This window comes from Dysidea avara, chromosome 1 (genome assembly GCF_963678975.1).
Source record: "Dysidea avara chromosome 1, odDysAvar1.4, whole genome shotgun sequence".
In the NCBI taxonomy this organism is placed as follows: domain Eukaryota; kingdom Metazoa; phylum Porifera; class Demospongiae; order Dictyoceratida; family Dysideidae; genus Dysidea; species Dysidea avara.
Window position 1 is genome coordinate 45380708 of NC_089272.1, and position 18027 is coordinate 45398734.

General features: G+C 36.9%; 1 protein-coding gene across 1 annotated transcript in view; it reads left to right on the forward strand.

The window, feature by feature from the left end:
• LOC136265708 (uncharacterized) overlaps nt 1-15694 on the forward strand; it is an 83173-nt gene extending 67479 nt beyond the window's left edge. Inside the window, exons 15-17 of the mRNA XM_066060613.1 lie at nt 7832-8116; nt 10206-10464; nt 15218-15694. Coding sequence (XP_065916685.1) covers nt 7832-8116; nt 10206-10464; nt 15218-15459 — 786 coding nt within the window. The 3' untranslated portion in view covers nt 15460-15694. The remainder of the gene's footprint in view (nt 1-7831; nt 8117-10205; nt 10465-15217) is intronic.
• Nucleotides 15695-18027: the final 2333 nt, after the last annotated feature.

Consider the following 18027-nt stretch of genomic DNA (forward strand, 5'->3'; position numbering starts at 1 on the left):
CAAACAAATCAACCTGCAGAGAGATCAGCTACACACAAATCAACTTGTAGAGAGTTCAGCTACAAACAAATCAACCTGTAGAGCAATCAGCTAGAAACAAATTACCCTGAAGAGAGTTCATCTACAAAAAATCACCCTGTAGAGAGATCAGCTAGAAACAAATCACCCTGAAGAGAGGTCAGCTACAAAAAAATCACCCTGTAGAGAGATCAGCTACAAACAAATTGCCCTGTAGAGAGATCGGCTACAAACAAATCAGCCTGTAGAGAGTTCAGCTAAAACAAATCAACCTGCAGAGAGATCAACTACAAACAAATCACCTTATAGAGAGTTCAGCTACAAACAAATTACCCTATAGAGAGATCGGCTACAAACAAATCAACCTGCAGAGAGATCAGCTACACACAAATCAACTTGTAGAGAGATCAATTACAAACAAATCACCCTGTAGAGAGATCAGCTAGAAACTACACACAATGTAAGGAGTTCAGCTACAAATAAATCACCTTATAGAGAGTTCAGCTACAAGCAAATCACTCTGTAGAGAGATCAGCTAGAAACTGGACACAATGTAAGGAGTTCAGCTACAAGCAAATCGCCCTTTAGTGAGTTCAGCTACAAACAAATCAACCTGCAGTGAGATCACCTACAAAAAAGCACCTTGTACAGAGTTCAGCTACAAACAAATTACCCTGTAGAGAGATCGGCTACAAACAAATCAACCAGTAGAAAGATCAGCTACACACAAATCAACTTGTAGAGAGATCAGCTACAAACAAATCACCCTGTAGAGAGATCAGCTAGAAACTAGTCACAATGTAAGGAGTTCAGCTACAAGTAAATCACCCTGTAGAGAGTTCAGCTAAAACAAATCAACCTGCAGAGAGATCAGCTACAAATAAATCACTTTATAGACAGTTCAGCTACAAACAAATTACCTTGTAGAGAGATCGGCTGCAAATTAATCAACCTGCAGAGAGATCAGCTACACACAAATCAACTTGTAGAGAGATCAGCTACAAACAAATCACCCTGTAGAGAGATCAGCTAGAAACTAGATACAATGCAAGGAGTTCAGCTACAAGCAAAATCATCCTTTAGTGAGTTCAGCTACAAACAAATCAACCTGCAGTGAGATCACCCACAAAAACGCACTTGTACAGAGTTCAGTTACAAACAAATCACCCTGTAGAGAGATCAGGTAGAAAAATTCACCTTGTAGAGAGTTCATTTACAAAGAAACCATCATATAGAGAGTTCAGCTACAAAGAAATTACCCCGTAGAGAGTTCAGCTAGAAGAAGTCACCTTGTAAAGAGTTTAGCTACAAAGAAACCATCATGTACAGAGTTCAGCTACAAAGAAACCACCTGTACAGAATTCAACTACAAACAAATCACCTTGTATAGAGATCAGCTAGAAGAAGTTACCTTGTAGATAGTTCAGCTACAACAATTCACCCTGTAGAAAGATCATGCTAGAAGAAGTCACCTTGTAGAGTGTTCAGTTACAAAGAAACCATCATGTAGAGAGTTCAGCTGCAAACAAATCACTCTGTAGAGAGTTCAGCTACAAAGAATCTGCCATGTAGAGAGTTCAGCCTCATACAAACCACCTAGTAGAGAATTCAACTACAACAAATCACCCTGTAGAGAAGAAGTTACCTTGTAGAGAGTTCAGCTACAAAGAAACCACCATGTAGAGAGTTTAGCTGCAAACAATTCACCTGTAGAGAGTTCAGCTAGAAACAAATCACCCCGTAGAGAGATCAACTGGACGAAGTCACCTTGTAGAGAGTTCAGCTACAAAGAAACAATCATGTAGAGAGTTCAGCTGCAAACAAATCACCCTGCAGAGAGTTCAGCTACAAAAAAATCACCCTGTAGAGAGTTCAGCTAGACGAAGTCACCTTATAGAGAGTTCAGCTACAAAGAAACCATCATGTAGAGAGTTCGGCTATAAAGACACCACCATGTAGAGAGTTTAGCTGCAAACAAATCACCTGTTACAGAGAGTTCAGCTACAAAGAAACCATCCTGTATATAGTTCAGCTACATTTCAAGTCACCCAGTAGAGAGATCAGCTGCAAAAAACATCCTGTGGGGAATAATGAGCATGTAATAAATATATGTATATAATTTGTATAATTACTAATAAAATCAAAAATAATTGAAGTACTAAAATTCTTCTTTAAGTTCTTTTCTTCTTCCTGTAGTAAAGAAAAAAACACATGGGTTAAAAAAGCCCCAAAGCCAGCCATAGGCCGGCTTTGCAGTATACAAATACAAAAAGAAGTGATATCTAATCAAAAACAGCCAAGCTGTAAAAAAAGGTGCGGCCCCCAAAAAGGCCATGGTGAAAAAAGATGTAAAATCCAAGGTGGCGGCCAAGAAATGGCTGTGATGGTAGGTTAATGGTTACATTTTAATAACGGCAATTCAGGTGAATTTTGTGCCGCTTGGTCTTGGCACCAAATTCACCTGAATTGTTGTTATTAAAATGTAACCATTAACCTACCATCACAGCCATTTCTTGGCCGCCACCTTGGATTTCACATCTTTTTTCACCATGGCCTTTTTGGGGGCCGCACCTTTTTTTACAGCTTGGCTGTTTTTGATTAGATATAACTGTAACACATTTCATCGCAGTGGTAGAAATGAGTATTAAGTAATATATTACTTTTTAAAAGTAGCAGCCCAACACTGAAAATTAGCTATGCAGTCTCTGTGATTTCTGCATACAAATCACTAACTGCTGAATTTGCTCTGAATGCTACTTCTCTTCCCCATGCAGGCATCATTTTCTTTCATGTGCACACCGTAAGAATTGCTTCTTTGAATGTTGTCTTTCCATCATCTGTTGCTCTACATATACTTCCTACCATCAATTATAATAGAATTTTTTGGGAGAGTGGCTCTAGGAATGCGTACATTATGTCGGAATAATTTATGGAATAATAGGTGGTAAAAAGAATCAGGAATAATTCCAGAATAATAGAGTGATCTTCCAGAATAATTAATTAGAATTCACACATTTTTCCTGTAGTATCACAGAAAAATTTGTAAAGGAACATGCACAATCATTGCTAGCACAAAATTGGGCAAAAAGATCGAGATACTCTAATAGAGCAGTCACTTACCCTAATAAAGCAGTCAGACAAGTTTAGTTGTGACTGCTCTATTAGAGTATCTCGATGTTTGGGTATAGTTTTTATGCTTGCAAGTGATTATATTTTCAGCTGCAGAAGAATATTCATTTGACTTTTACAATTCCAGGAATTACTCCAGGAATATTTGGGAATACTTTTGGGAATAATAGGTGAATAAAAAAAGAATTGCCAGAAAGAATAATAGGTAATTTTAAAAGCATAATGTACTCATGCTGTGCATTCCTGACCACAGAATAGGCACTCTTGTATAAAATTGAGACTGTGGTGTCCCTGCAGTTTTTTAGGACTTGGAAAAACATCACATGTCTCTATCTTGTGCTTCCTTAAGTATCACTCAATGTGATGTTTTGAGCAATACCCATAAGTACTAATACAATTTTTTATGGCATATGAAATGCAATTCATCATGTGGAAGTTTTCACTGAGGCCATCACCTCAGCATGGAAACTCTGGATCCTAGTAGATTGGATAAGTTTTGGTTACTTTCCCTAAGACACTCCAACAGCTACCTGTATACCACACAACTTAGTTAAAGACCATAGAAGAATGGATCACTAACCTTCCACTTCTTGAAGCTCCATCATGCAATTACACACAATCTGCATGTATATGCATGTATGTGCATTTGTGCATGCATGTATTATGTATCACACAATGTGCATGCATATGCAGGCATATTATGCATAGCTACAGACATGCACAAACAGGCATTGATGATCTCATTAATCACCTAATAAGGAAAACCTGAAACTGATTCATTATTTTAGGAGCTAGTAGGTCCTATTCTATCTATTTATAGTTGTGCTGTAAAAGACTTGATGTGGTATAGTGTGCTGTAAAAGACTTGATGTGGATGGCTTGCTCTATAGCTATGAAAAAATTGGTAGGGACATGATTGATTCTATTATTTTACTAGTTTAAAAATAATTTAAAAAAATTAAAACATGGGAATAGAGATCGCTGAAAAAAGTGAAGAAACAAGAGTCAAACAAGCCAGCATGTTAAGCACACAGAGATTTCTATTTGGACTCAATGGATATGGTAGAAACTAAGGAAAAACATTAGTTTCTTCATAAATTAGGGGCAGATACGTACTGAAAATGCTTCTGTGTAAATGTTTATTTAAGTCCAAATAGAGATCTCTAACATGCTGGCTTGCAACCCTTGTTTCTTCACTTTTTTCAGCTATCTCTTTTCCCATGTTTTAAGTTTTAAAACTATTTTTACACTAGTTTGTTTACATTTTATAAATATGGATAACTAACACGATAATAATTAGAGGTGCTGGTGATGCTTGATATTACTCACTATCAAGTCAGTCATCGTGTGTATACAGATAATACTAATACTATCAGTAGTTAATACTATCAGTGTTATCAAACACCAATGTATTGTTTCCTTACTATTGAATGTACGTACACTTTGTACTACACAGCCTTGGTATATCCAGCTATGGGCAACGTATAGCATACTGTGGGTAACAGTAGTATGGCTTCAATTAGGTGATCACAATAATCATAGATAATATATACCTCCGGTGTCTGGAGGTATATTATATTATCTATGCAATAATCCCAGTGGTACACATCATTGCTGCTCTTAATGTACTGTGGTTAATAAAATGTAGGTGGTGATAAGGTTTCCAAATGAACATGTTAATATGAATAAATTGGATACTTATCAACACATTAACATGTTGGTTACCCTTACAGAGATTAAGTCAGAAGATCAATGGTAAAGTGAACCTAAAAGAAGCAAATTTGCTTGAAAGTGGATGTTAACATTGTAATTATGCATTTAAATGGACATGAAGAAAGATATAGGAAGGAAAATTATGTAGTTTTTATCCCCAAAAAGTATTCACATTTTGCTCTAGCCCTGTGAGAAAAGAAAAATAATTATACAACCAAGTACTAAGAATAATACGAAATGTGGTTAAAATTATGTCATAAATAATAATGAATGAATTAAATAAATAAATAAATAATGTTTGGTAAACTACAAGGCCTATGAACTTGCACTAACCGGGGCTCAACTCGCCGGTGAACAAAGGCACAAATGTATAATAATTACGCCTGCTCGTGCTGATGACTTGAATGAACATGTAATTCTATATAACACAAAGCACCACACCCATAATTCCAAAAGCCGGGAGAAGATTAGCGACCACGAGCGACCATCCACAGGTCTACTACTAACTTTTCTACTGATCATTTGTGCCCAGATCTTTATTCAGACAAGTGCCAAGTGCCACTGTAAGCCATCCCAAGTCACCATGCCAGCTGCCTATACATGCGTCACATTCAGGTGGATTATTAACAGAGGTAGACTATATGTTTTCATGTTGTAATACTATTTGCATTGTTTGTTTGCAATGCATTTGTACTACCCAGTAACAATAAATAATTTTATCTCCTGTTGCTGTGAAGTGTCAATGCGGTACTATTGTAGCTACCATTCAGTGTCTGCACACCAATGATGATGTGCCATATCCATGAGTATTCCTTTGAAGGCACTGCCACCTTTCACAGCTATATGCTACACATTTTATTTCATTTTGCAGTGTATCCAAGACACCATCTGACAATTTTTTGACATATGGGCCGATCTCATACTTAAAAATGTAACTGAGCGGATGAGTCAGATAACGGTTGTGTGCGACACATGGTGGAAATACTTGGCTTCGTTTGTCCCAGATATCACTGTGGTCTGCCCTTGGTAACTCCAGCCATGTCTTAATCCATCACCATGATCCATCCTCATTTAAACAACTGGTATCACACGAGGAGGACACAAATTGTGTACAGATACATAAATTAATATCCTAGACTTAATTAAGTATGAATTCACTGGTAGCAGTGAAACAGTTGTAATTGCAATTTCATTGGCTAGAATTTATGTTAGCAATTAGTGTTGACACGTGTTTAGTACATAGTGACAAATTACGTACATAGCAACGCGAATGCACAGCATGCATATATGCAGCGAGTATGGTATTGACTGGGAATAGCATGGGTATAGCAGTGAAATTTGGGATAAATACCGTGAGTGTTGTATTGGAAATGGTAAATTTCACGAGGCGAAGCTGAGTAAAATTTATCCCCATTTCCAATACAACACTCGTGGTATTTATCCCAAATTTCACTGCTACCCATGCTATTACTAGTACTAATCCCTACTCAAATGTAAATTTACTTTATACAATGCTATGACTGATGAATCCACACATGCCACATCAAAGGAAAGAATATTATCAGACATAATTTAAACTATCAAGTGAAGTGACCATTCCCCTTTGTTTTTTGTTCCACTTGCTACACAGTGTTATAAATGAAAAGCAGTGTGAGAAGAACTTCTGCAATAAATCAAGTAAATACAGAAATTATACTGTACCGGTGAGCATGCACCCCTATTATCAATTATCTATAATAACCGAAAGACATGGTAGCCATTCTGCTTCATTTCCAGGTATGATATATTTTGTTATAATTAAAAGTAGAGAACAGTACCAGAAGCACCTCTGCAATTAATCCATTGAGTACAGAAATTTACTGTTAATTGTTGCACTGAAGTATTGCAAATCAACATCCATGCAGAGGTAGTGGAGAAAGGATAGGACACAAAGGAGTAATTTCCCATATCATGATGCATGTATAATGTGACTTCTGCTGTTGGAAAAAGACATGTATTCAGCCAAAACATTTAATAGATCAAACCTGTAGCTTTAACCATAGTTGAGCTATACTTTGCTGGAGGCATCAGTCTGGCAGGAGTTAGACAGTTAATAGAACATTTTGTAAATTTTCATAGCAATACGTTGAAAGAGTTTGGGTTACCCTGTAGGAATTTTTTTTGGGTTTGATTGTACCTCATCCCTACTTAGTGGCTGTGATAACATTTGGTAAGTTATAAATAGCAGTAAAGTTACAAACATCAGCACATGTAGACCAACGTTGAAATCGGGTCACTACTGCTGACCCGGATGACCCACTGACCCAAATAGCAATCCGGGTCAGACCCGGATTTGACTCGGATGTGACCCGGATTAATTAAAGCTGAGACGTGTTTCGGCTAGTCTCGAGCGAGCGAACGAGTCTACATTTTGAGTGTTCGATTCGTGTTGAGTAAATATTGCAACTTCAGCCTAGCTGTAGGTTGAAGACCAAAAAAAAAAGGTCTTCACCTACTGACAATAGCTACCCCTCACCATAGATACCCTCAATTTCGTGCTACATACTACACTTACTAACAAATGAGCGTGGCTGAGCGTATGTTGGTATTGCGATAAGTGGGCGTGGCTCATGAAAGAGCTACGCGATAGCGTTTATAAGTTTCCACGTCGTCAAACGAACAATTTCGTTTCTCACGTGATCCAATCTAGGTCAGACCCGGATAAATTGTAAACCGGGTCAGACCCGGATAAATTGTAAACCGGGTCAGACCCGGATGACCCGGAGAAAATGTGACCCGGATGACCCGACCCGGTTTCAACGCTGATGTAGACTCACAGCACATTCCTTTTAGTATGAATAGATGTATTGCACCAAGTTGTTAAGAAAAAAACGGAGCCAGGTTTTTTGGTGATATTTTGGCACAAAAACCCAAAACCGTTATGATCCCTACTACATGTAGTATTATAGTGTACTATAATGAATTTACACAGATCAATGAAAATGGAGTAATCAGTTTTGGCAGCCCTTTTAATGTTCATACTCCATCGTCATTACCACTGAATGGAACTGATGAGATAATTGCACCATACTGGGCTGATGTTGACACCAGACGAACTGGAAATATTTATTATCGTCAGACCACTGATCCTAGTCTTCTTTTCAAAGCAAACAGAGAAATAAGAGCAGCGTTTCCTATGTGTGGAGATGTTACAATCCAAAATTTACTAATTGCTACATGGCACAGAGTTGGCTATCACTTTACGAAGTCTGACAAAGTAAGATCATTAGTGTTTATCATAGGTGGTAGAAAGAGGGGTGGGGTAGCCCTTCTTATTCACTTTAGCCACATTTGTCACAAAGGATTGAAATAACTAACAGTCAACCACCCTATTAGTGCAGTCATATTTTAATTGTAAATGCATCAATGTACTTTTAATATTTGACACATGCAGTAAAATAGATAATGCTATATCATGGCTTCTATATCTCATATTTTTTGAGGGCATGCTCCTTCCCTCCAGAATGACATTCTGTACATGCATAGTTAATTTTTGCATTTAATTTATGTATATATATGACTATGTAATTTAATGGGTGTACAGGCCTCAACCCAAATCACATCACAATCACATTCATAATCATATATGCTTGAATACCATAGTAGACATTAGGTGTCCAATACTCTTTACCCCTGCCAAATTATATCCTACAAAATTAATGCTTAGCAGACATCTCAGTATTGAAAATGATAGTTTTGGTCAAAGCCTTGGAAATTATAACTAGACACAGTCAGCAAAATTTTTTCTCAGAGAGCATCTGGAGCTAGTAATCTGGTATAGATTTTGTTTAGTGTGCTTTATACCATGAGACCAAGTCTGCAAAATAGGACATGTGGGCACCTCATCACACAACAGGTCATATCTCACTGCTGAGATAATTTTGTATTCTGTAATTTGCATTACAGCCAATTAAAATGCTGAAAATTACATGGCTGTGTAATAATTGCTTAAAAATTATGAACTATTCATTAAGTTTGAAAAAGTAGGAAAAGTGTGCTTGCAAGGGATATAGGACATGGACTGGCACGATTCTCCACTGATCACCAGCTTAACTGATGGTGATTTTGAAGCAAACATAGTCGCATACATACACATTTGCAAAGCGGAAATGTAGTGTATTACACAGACTTGATACTCTCACTGTAGCTAACAATGGCGGCAAGATGCAAGCTAGCTAAGACTGGTCACAGATAATATACCTGGACTGATCTACAGTACATACTGTACACAAGGAAATTTAAACGTAAGAAAAATTTTACGAATTTGAAGAATTGGTTTGATTAGTCAATTTTTTCTTACATCCATATTTCCTTGTGTATGGTATGTAGATCAGTCCAGGTATATTATCTGCGACCAGTCTTAGCTAGCTGGTATCTCACTGCCGTTGTTAGCTGCAGTGAAAGTATCGAGTCCATGTAATACACTACATTTCCGCTTCACAAATGTATATATTTGTTTCGAAATCACCATCAGTCACTCTGGTGATCAGTGGAGAATTGTATCCTCAGTGCAAATGAAGAGCAAAGTCTACACCCTGTATCCCTTGTAAGCGCACCTAAATTTATTTTGGTTAGATACATTCTCCTCAACGATAAAATTCTGGTCCGGTCCGGTCTGTTCAATGTTTTAATGGACGCTGTGACAAATCACTGGTTTCATTAGTAGGGACCCGCCGATTATGCTCATAATTTTACCTATTATGCTATGCTGCACTGCTCAAAAATTCACCTATTATGCTTAAATTAATGGTCAATATTTACCTATTATGCTCGATTATGCTCAATGTTCATGCCTTAGTTCATATGCTTTGTTACTAGTTTAACACTGTATAGAAAGAAAAAAATGAGTGGCTGGAACACAAATAATAAATTCTTGCTGCATGCCTGCATGTAAGAGAAAAGATCGATATACTCTAATAGAACAGTCAGTTTGATGATTGTTCTATTAGAGTTACTGACTGCTCTATTAGAATATATCGATCTTATTTTGCAATTGTCATTTTTCCAGCAAGAATTTACGTACAAATATTTAACCTATTATGCTGGCATTATGCTCAATGCTTTTAGGTACCTATTATGCTCAAAATTATGCCAGCATAATCGGCGGGTCCCTATTCATTAGATGACATGTAGGAAGCCTTTTTCTGCAAATTAATACCTTCATTTAAGACTCAGTGTTTAAACTTTTGAGAATACAGATATACAGTATAAAGTACTGTAGTCTAGTTAGAATTACATGTTACGTGTGTGCTTGATTGCACAGTATGAGTGGTACACAATCATTTTCATTATCAATTCTTCTTTAGATCAACACATTCCAGTGTGTACTAGCTACTAGTAGAGTTCAATCATTTGCAATATTCCTATATGCTGATGGGGAGATACAATGGACTACTGGTGATAGATCTGGTGGAGATCGTGGATTTTATGGAACTGAAGCTCTAGCAGGAATTAATGCTGGTGATGGTATTAATTCTGACACCATTCCTGGATCACTAACTTCTAGTATCATTAATATTGCTCAAACAAGCAATGTAGGGATACCAGGAATATGGATGTTTAAAAGCAAGTTTCATATAGTACAATAGCACTTCATATCAGGGTACACTTTCTCACAAAAAAAGTATTGACCAAGAACCAGGCTCAATGCCTCACTATACTGTACCTTGGCAGTATCATGCACTATGATAGTAGTGTATAGTAGGGACCACAAAAGAGTTGGCGTGGCCCACAAAATAAAATCACCCAAAAAATAGCCTCAATTTTCTCAAACGATGATGAGGCAGTATTGGTTAGGTAAAACTAAGCCCAAATAATCTATTAGATCAACCCAAAATGTTTTCAACAAGTTGCTACGGTATTTTCTACTGAATGACTGACTGCCTGATGCCTTCAGGCAAGTATAACTCAATAATGGCTATGGCTACGGGCTTGATTTTTTCAGTGTTTGATGTCGCTTCGGCCTGAAAGGTGCCTTTGGCATACCGCAGTACATATAATGCATTCTTCATGGACTTACCATTGTCCTCCTTTGTGTCCCATTCATCTTTGCTGACAACGAAAAGTACATGATGGCTTCCTTTCATAATGGAAATCGTCTGTATTTTAATAGTGGCTGTTTTGATTGCAGAGGTGCTTTTCAAACAGTTCTTGATTCTTACTTCTGTGTAATGGGTTGAACATAGCCGACAATGAAGCGTAATGGGTGCTTCACTTTTCAGATGATAATTGATATAACTGGGGCGTACAGCTCCATTTCTTTCTTTCAGTATGCGTGGATTGTAGAGGTGCTTTTCAAACAGTTCTTGATTTGAAATGCTGTGTAACAGGTTGAACATAGCTGACAATGAAGTGTAATGGATACTTCACTCTTCAGACAATAATTGATATAGCTGGGGCAAGCGGTGCAAATTTAGATGCGGTATGCGTGGGTTCACCACAGTCATAATAGTATTTTCAAAAAAGTACACAGAAATTTGGAATTTTCAACTAGAGTAGGGACCATAGCACATCAAAAAAGTACTGAAACAAGCTGGAGTAGTGCACAATATTAAATCACAGTAAAACAATAAGAAGTATTATATCCCTACTGTGCTCAAGATGCCATAATGGAAATGCACAGTAGGAACATAACACTTCCTATTGTTTTACCGCGATTTAATTATATTGTGCACTACTACAGCTTGTTTCAGTACTTTTTATGGATGTGCTATTGTCTCTACTCTAGTTGAAAATTCCAAATTTCTCTGTGTACTTGTTTGTTAACTTGCACAGTAGGGATATAACACTTCTTATTGTTTTACTGTGATTTAATATCGTGCACTACTCCAGCTTGTTTCAGTACTTTTTATCGATGTGCTATGGTCCCTACTCTAGTTGAAAATTCCAAATTTTTCTGTGTACTTGTTGGTTAAATAGAATCATGCCGAAAGTGTCTTTAGAATGACCAAAGCTCCAATAAATTGCTACAGAATTATTATCAAGACACACGGTAGTGTGTCGTGTGGCCCAAGAAGCCGGCGCGCAACACCCGTGAGTATATTGACAGGAAGAAAGAAAACGCAATTTTCGCACCTCCGTAGCTCTGTGCTGCCTTGATGAAACAAGACGATTTTTGCTGTGGACACTCCCTCCAACTTCAGTACTCCACATTCCAACTTTGAGCGAAATCGCGTCAGGCGTTCCCGAGATATGCGACTTCAAAAATTGGCTTAGTTTCTTTGTTTTTTTTCTTCTTATTTTTCTTCCTCTTTTCGCACACTTACAAAAACTGCTATAAAACGCGAACGCCTTATCCGATTTCCTTGACATTTGGCACACAGAAGGGAAGTATAAAGGTGCATCTCGGTACCAACTTTGGCTGGAATACCAAAAACAGACAAAGAGTTATGAGCGATTATTCACGAAAAATAACATCAATATGTTGTCACGCCTACAGGGTAAACCGCGTATGGGAAGAAGCTGAAAATCGGTGGGTGAATAGGTTAACTATTGAACCTCAAACCTTTTGTGGTTTGAAAGAAATCGAGCTAAAAACCAGGAAGATACAACGAAAAAGCCAACAATGTGTAACAATTACGCAACCGAGATTAGCTAATAAAAAACGATTACTTGCCACGCCTACCAGATAAACCGCTTGGGGTAATGCTTTGAAATTCGCTGTACAGATGGAGTAATCATCTTAGAAAGGCTCTTCAATGGTGTAGAAGAATCATACTTAAAGCCACGGAGTTGTAACACGACATCCAACCTGGTGTAGCAAGTGCGAGATCGAGATACTCTAATAGAGCAGTCATCCTAATAGAGCAGTCACCCTGAGCAGAATTCAAGAGATCAGTTTGAAACAAGTAACCTGTATAGAGATCAGCTACAAACAAATCACCCTGTGGAGAGTTCAGCTACAAACAATTTACCCTGTAGAGAGATCAGCTAGAAGAAGTTACCTTGTAGGGAGTTCAACTACGGAAAAAGATAGTTCAGCAAGAAGAAATCACCTTGTAGAGTTCAGCTACAAAGAAACCACCATGTAGAGAGCTCAGCTACAAAAAAATCGCCCTGTAGAGAGATCAGCTAGAAGAAGTTACCTTGTAGAGAGTTCAGCTACAAAGAAACCACCATGTAGAGAATTCAGCTGCAAGCAAATCACCTGTAGAGAGTTCAGCTACAAACAAATCTCCCTGTAGAGAGATCAGCTAGAAGAAGTTTCCTTGTAGAGAGTTCAGCTACAAACAAATCATCCTGTAGAAAGATCAGCTAGAAGAAATCACCTTGTAGAGAGTTCAGCTTCAAAGAAACAATCATGTGAGAGTCAGCTACAAACAAATTGCCCAGTAGAGAGATCAGCTAGAAGAAGTCACCTTGTAGAGAGTTCAGCTACAAAGAAACCATTATGTAGAGAGTTCAGCTACAAACAAATCACCCTTTAGAAAGATCAGCTATAGAAGAAATAACCTTGTAGAGAGATCAGCTACAAAGAAACCATCATGTAGAGAGTTCAGCTACAAACAAATCGTCCTGTAGAGAGATCAGCTAGAAGAAGTTACCTTGTAGAGAGTTCAGCTACAAAGAAACCATCATGTAGAGAGTTCAGCTGCAAACAAATCACCTGTAAACAAATCACCTGTAGAGAGTTCAGCTACAAACAAATCTCCCTGTAGAGAGATCAGCTAGAAGAAATCACCTTGTAGGGAGTTCACTTACAAAGAAACCACCATGTAGAGAGTTCAGCTACAAAGAAACCACTATGTGGAGAGTTCAGCTACAAACAAATCGTCCTGTAGAGGGATCAGCTAGAAGAAGTTACCCTGTACAGAGTTCAGCTACAAAGAAACCATCATGTAGAGAGTTTAGCTACAAACAAATTACCTTGTAGAAAGATCAGCTAGAAAAAGTCACCTTGTAGAGAGATCGCTACTAACTAGTGACCCTGTAGAGACATCAGCTATACTTAGAAGAAGTTACCTTGTAGGGAGTTCAGCTACAAACAAATCATCCTGTAAAGAGATCAGCTAGAAGAAAGAAGTTACCTTGTAGATAGTTCAGTTACAAACAGTTCACCCTGTAGAGAGATCAGCTAGAAGGATTCACCTTGTAGAATGTTCAGTTGCAAAGAAACCATGTACTATGTAGAATTTAATATATGTATTATATATATATATATAATTTGTACATTTATTGATAAAATCAGAAATATTTAAAGTATTCATCTACTTCATCTTTTCTTATTCCTGTAGAAAAGAAAAAAAAGATTAGTTAAAAAAACCTCAAAGCCGGCCATAAGCCGGCTTTGGGGTATACAAATACAAAAAGAAGTGAAATCTAATCCAAAACAGCCAAGCTGTAAAAAAAGAGTGCGGCCCCCAAAAAGGCTATGGTGAAAAAAGATGTGAAATCCAAGGTGGTGGCCAAGAAATGGCTGTGATGGTAAGTTAATGGTAAAAATTTTAATAACGACAATTCAGGTGAATTTTGTGCCAAGACCAAGCGACACCAAAATTCACTTGAATTGTTGCTATTAAAATTTTTACCATTAACCTACCATCACAGCCATTTCTTGGCCGCCACCTTGGATTTCACATCTTTTTTCACCATAGCCTTTTTGGGGGCCACACTCTTTTTTTACAGCTTGGCTGTTTTGGATTAGATTATCATTTAACAGAATCTTCTACTGATACAGTACATGCCTGATGTCTTCAGATAAGGATAACTCAATAATGGCTAAGACTATGGGCTTGATTTAGATGCCACTTTAGGCCAAGAAGTGGCTTTAGGAATCCTGCAGAACTTTATGAAGCAGGACAATTTTTGCTATGGAAATGATTTCCAGTCATTTTTTATGTGTACGAATACAGTAATTTGTGACTAGGTCTACATCAAATATGCCAGCATAATAAAAGCATAATAGGATGGAGTGCTATGCCAGCATGATGCTAGCATATTAGGTGGATATTTCAAACTATGGAGCTTAATTCCATGAAAATAGAGTGATACTCCTTAATAATAGAACAGTCAGTGGAAACTAAACTGCAATAGAACACTCAAATGTACTGTACTATAGCTCCTTGGATAGATACTCTCTAATAGAACAGTCACGTTTAGTGAAATACTCTAATAGAGCATTCACTGATAAACATGTTCCAAGATAATTGTAAGAAATTTTGCTACTCTAGGAACATAATGCCAGTATAATGGGAACACTGAAGAGCATAATAGGCAAAAATTTTGGAAAACTCCTGAAAGCATTTTTGGCAAAATTTTGGGAATATTTGACTCAGGTATATTTTGTAATGTATGCATGTTAATTTTGTTTGCAATATAGCATGTGATGCAATGGATTGTGATTATCTGGACACAGTATGCACACGGAAATGTAAAAGACGGTATAGAAAAGTTAGAAAGTCCTGTAAAGAGATACTGAATGAAACATCTGATTGTTTGCAACCCTGTACTAAAGCAGTCAAGAAATTTTTGAAAGATGGGGTTGGAAATGCTATTTGGCATTGTAGAAATCCAACAACATTGCTGAAGAAACTGCGAATAGCTTATAATAAAAAGTGCTAACTAAAGCTGAATAACTGCTCAAATGTGCTGTAGCTACTGTAACTGCTAGATTGTTAAACAATTAAGGTAGTATGTTGTCATAGGCCATTAAAGACTCTTTTTATTTAATACATTTTGTGACATGCAGTTATGAAACAGTATCTACTGTTATGTACCTATTTGCATACGTAGCTACGTACATGTTATAATTTGTGTTTGAGATTTTTGATAAAATTCACCCACATGAAAAATTAAATACAGCAATTGGTCTATTCCTCATACCCTTACATACAGAAAAGTTTGTTAGGTATTAATTGATATGTGAATGAGTAGTGTCATATTGCTAAAGTGAACCCTTTGTGATGTAAATTATGCAATTTATTGCATTGAAGTTAACATGCATGCTGCAGATGTAGGAATATAAGAACTTGCATTATAATTGCTGTGATCTAAGCACACACTATGACCTTAGGGTGTGTGCGCTATGAACTAAGTGCACAGAAATGCTGAAATAGTTTCAAGCATTATGCAGTCTGCAAACTGGTTTAACAGGTTTGGGTCATGTGATGTACCGCATAGTCAAAAATTGAATGGCCTAGAAAAACAAAAGTTCCCACCCACCAGCCCACTATTTGGATATAGATTAGATATATGTACACATATTATGCATGACCATAATATGTATATTGTATGTTTATTATATGGGATAACTTTTGTTACTTATAATTAGGGACCCGCCGATTATGCTGGCATAATTATGAGCATAATAGGTGCCTGAAAGCATTGAGCATAATGCTAGTATAATAGGTAGAATATTTTTGTAACAGCACGAATTCTTGCTTATAAAAATAGCTATCACAGAAAGATCGATATACTCTAATAGAACAGTCAGTAACTCTAATAGAACAATCACATAGCTGACTGTTCTATTAGAGTATATTGATCTTTTCTGTGATATGCAAGTAAGTTTGTGCTTCAGCCACTATAATTTATCCATAAACTGGAAATTATTAGCAGAGCATGAGAACTGAGGCATAAATAATTGGGCATAATTTGAGCATATTAGGTAAGCATTGAGCATAAATTAAAGCATAATAGGTAAATTTTTGAGCAGTGCAGCATAGCATAATAGGTAAAATTATGAGCATAATCGGCGGGTCCCTACTTATAATATTATATGCATATAATTTACCATAAATCAGGAGAAAATTGCTGTCAAAAAATGTCGTTGCTGGCTGTATTGACGAAAATAAAAACAACTAATTATTTTAATTATACAAATAATTTGTGCATACTAATATTAATCCATCAAAAATTTTTTGTCAATTAATGCCAGTGATGAAAATTTGTTGCATCGAAATTTTAATAGATGAAAAATTTTACACCAAAATTTTCCTGGTTTAAGGTATAAATATTTTTTAGTGGTGACTGAGGATTGAGGGTGGGTGAATTAAATGCTAGTTATGTAGGTGTAAGCTTTATCCAATATCATGTGTCTGTCATCTTTGGTTGCTAGACATCAATTGCTGTGGGTTGACATGTCTTAGCAGTTCGCTATCGTCACTTGTTTTCCAGACAAAATACTAAGTTGCAAATGGTATCCTGTTTATGGAAGAGCTTATTGCCTGTTCTAAGATTTCCTCAGTTGCCCATTATTCATCCAAACTCATTCTCTCTATATTGTATGTTATCATGTCACACATAACCTCATTTGCTATTATGGTGTCATTTTGTTCATGTTGATTGTTGTGTATTGCTACACATGCTACTGGCTTTGTGGGAAAATGCTATGTAATTAGCATTATGGCAAAGTAGGCAATGATAGAGCTTGGTGCGGTGTAAGGGTGATGTATATAGCTAGGAAAAATGCTAGACTGTGTATATATGAGCACATATGTGTAATATAGTCCTCAATAAATGGTGGCAGTTGCCACTACTCCCAGGGGTGAGCCACAGCAACTAGCATGTTAAAAAGCTATTTCAGCCTTATACCGTAAATTTGTGACAGAATCTTATAGCCTTTCCAACTGCATGTACACGCACTGTACCAGACAACCTGTAATGTGATAGCACCACTTGCAGCTTAAAATTTGATCACATTTTAGGGATGCAGCAATTATGCTGGCATAATTTTGGGAATTATAGGTATGTGTGAGAATCATGAATTATGCTGAGACTTTGAAGTGATTTCAAAGCCTCAACAGTACAGTAGAAAATTCACAGTTCCGTAAAAATTGAGATACTCAAATAAAGCAGTCAAAATCTAATACATATAGGACAGTCAGTTGGTCTATTTATACTACGCTATTACAGCAGTCAGGCAGGATGATAATCACAAATGATATGAAATACTCTAATATTGCAGAGAAGACTTTTTGAAGGTGAAACACTAATCTAAAATACAAAAAATTATTGGCTGAAAATGATAGTTTTTGGGAATAATACATACTGTAGGCATTTCTCAAAATTATAATAGGTAATATTTTGAGCACTGCTGAGAAGTATAATATTAGCTCAACTTTATGAGCATAATACCCTCATTTATAGTCACACTGTACCACTAATATTCCAAATTGTTGCTTAGCGTAA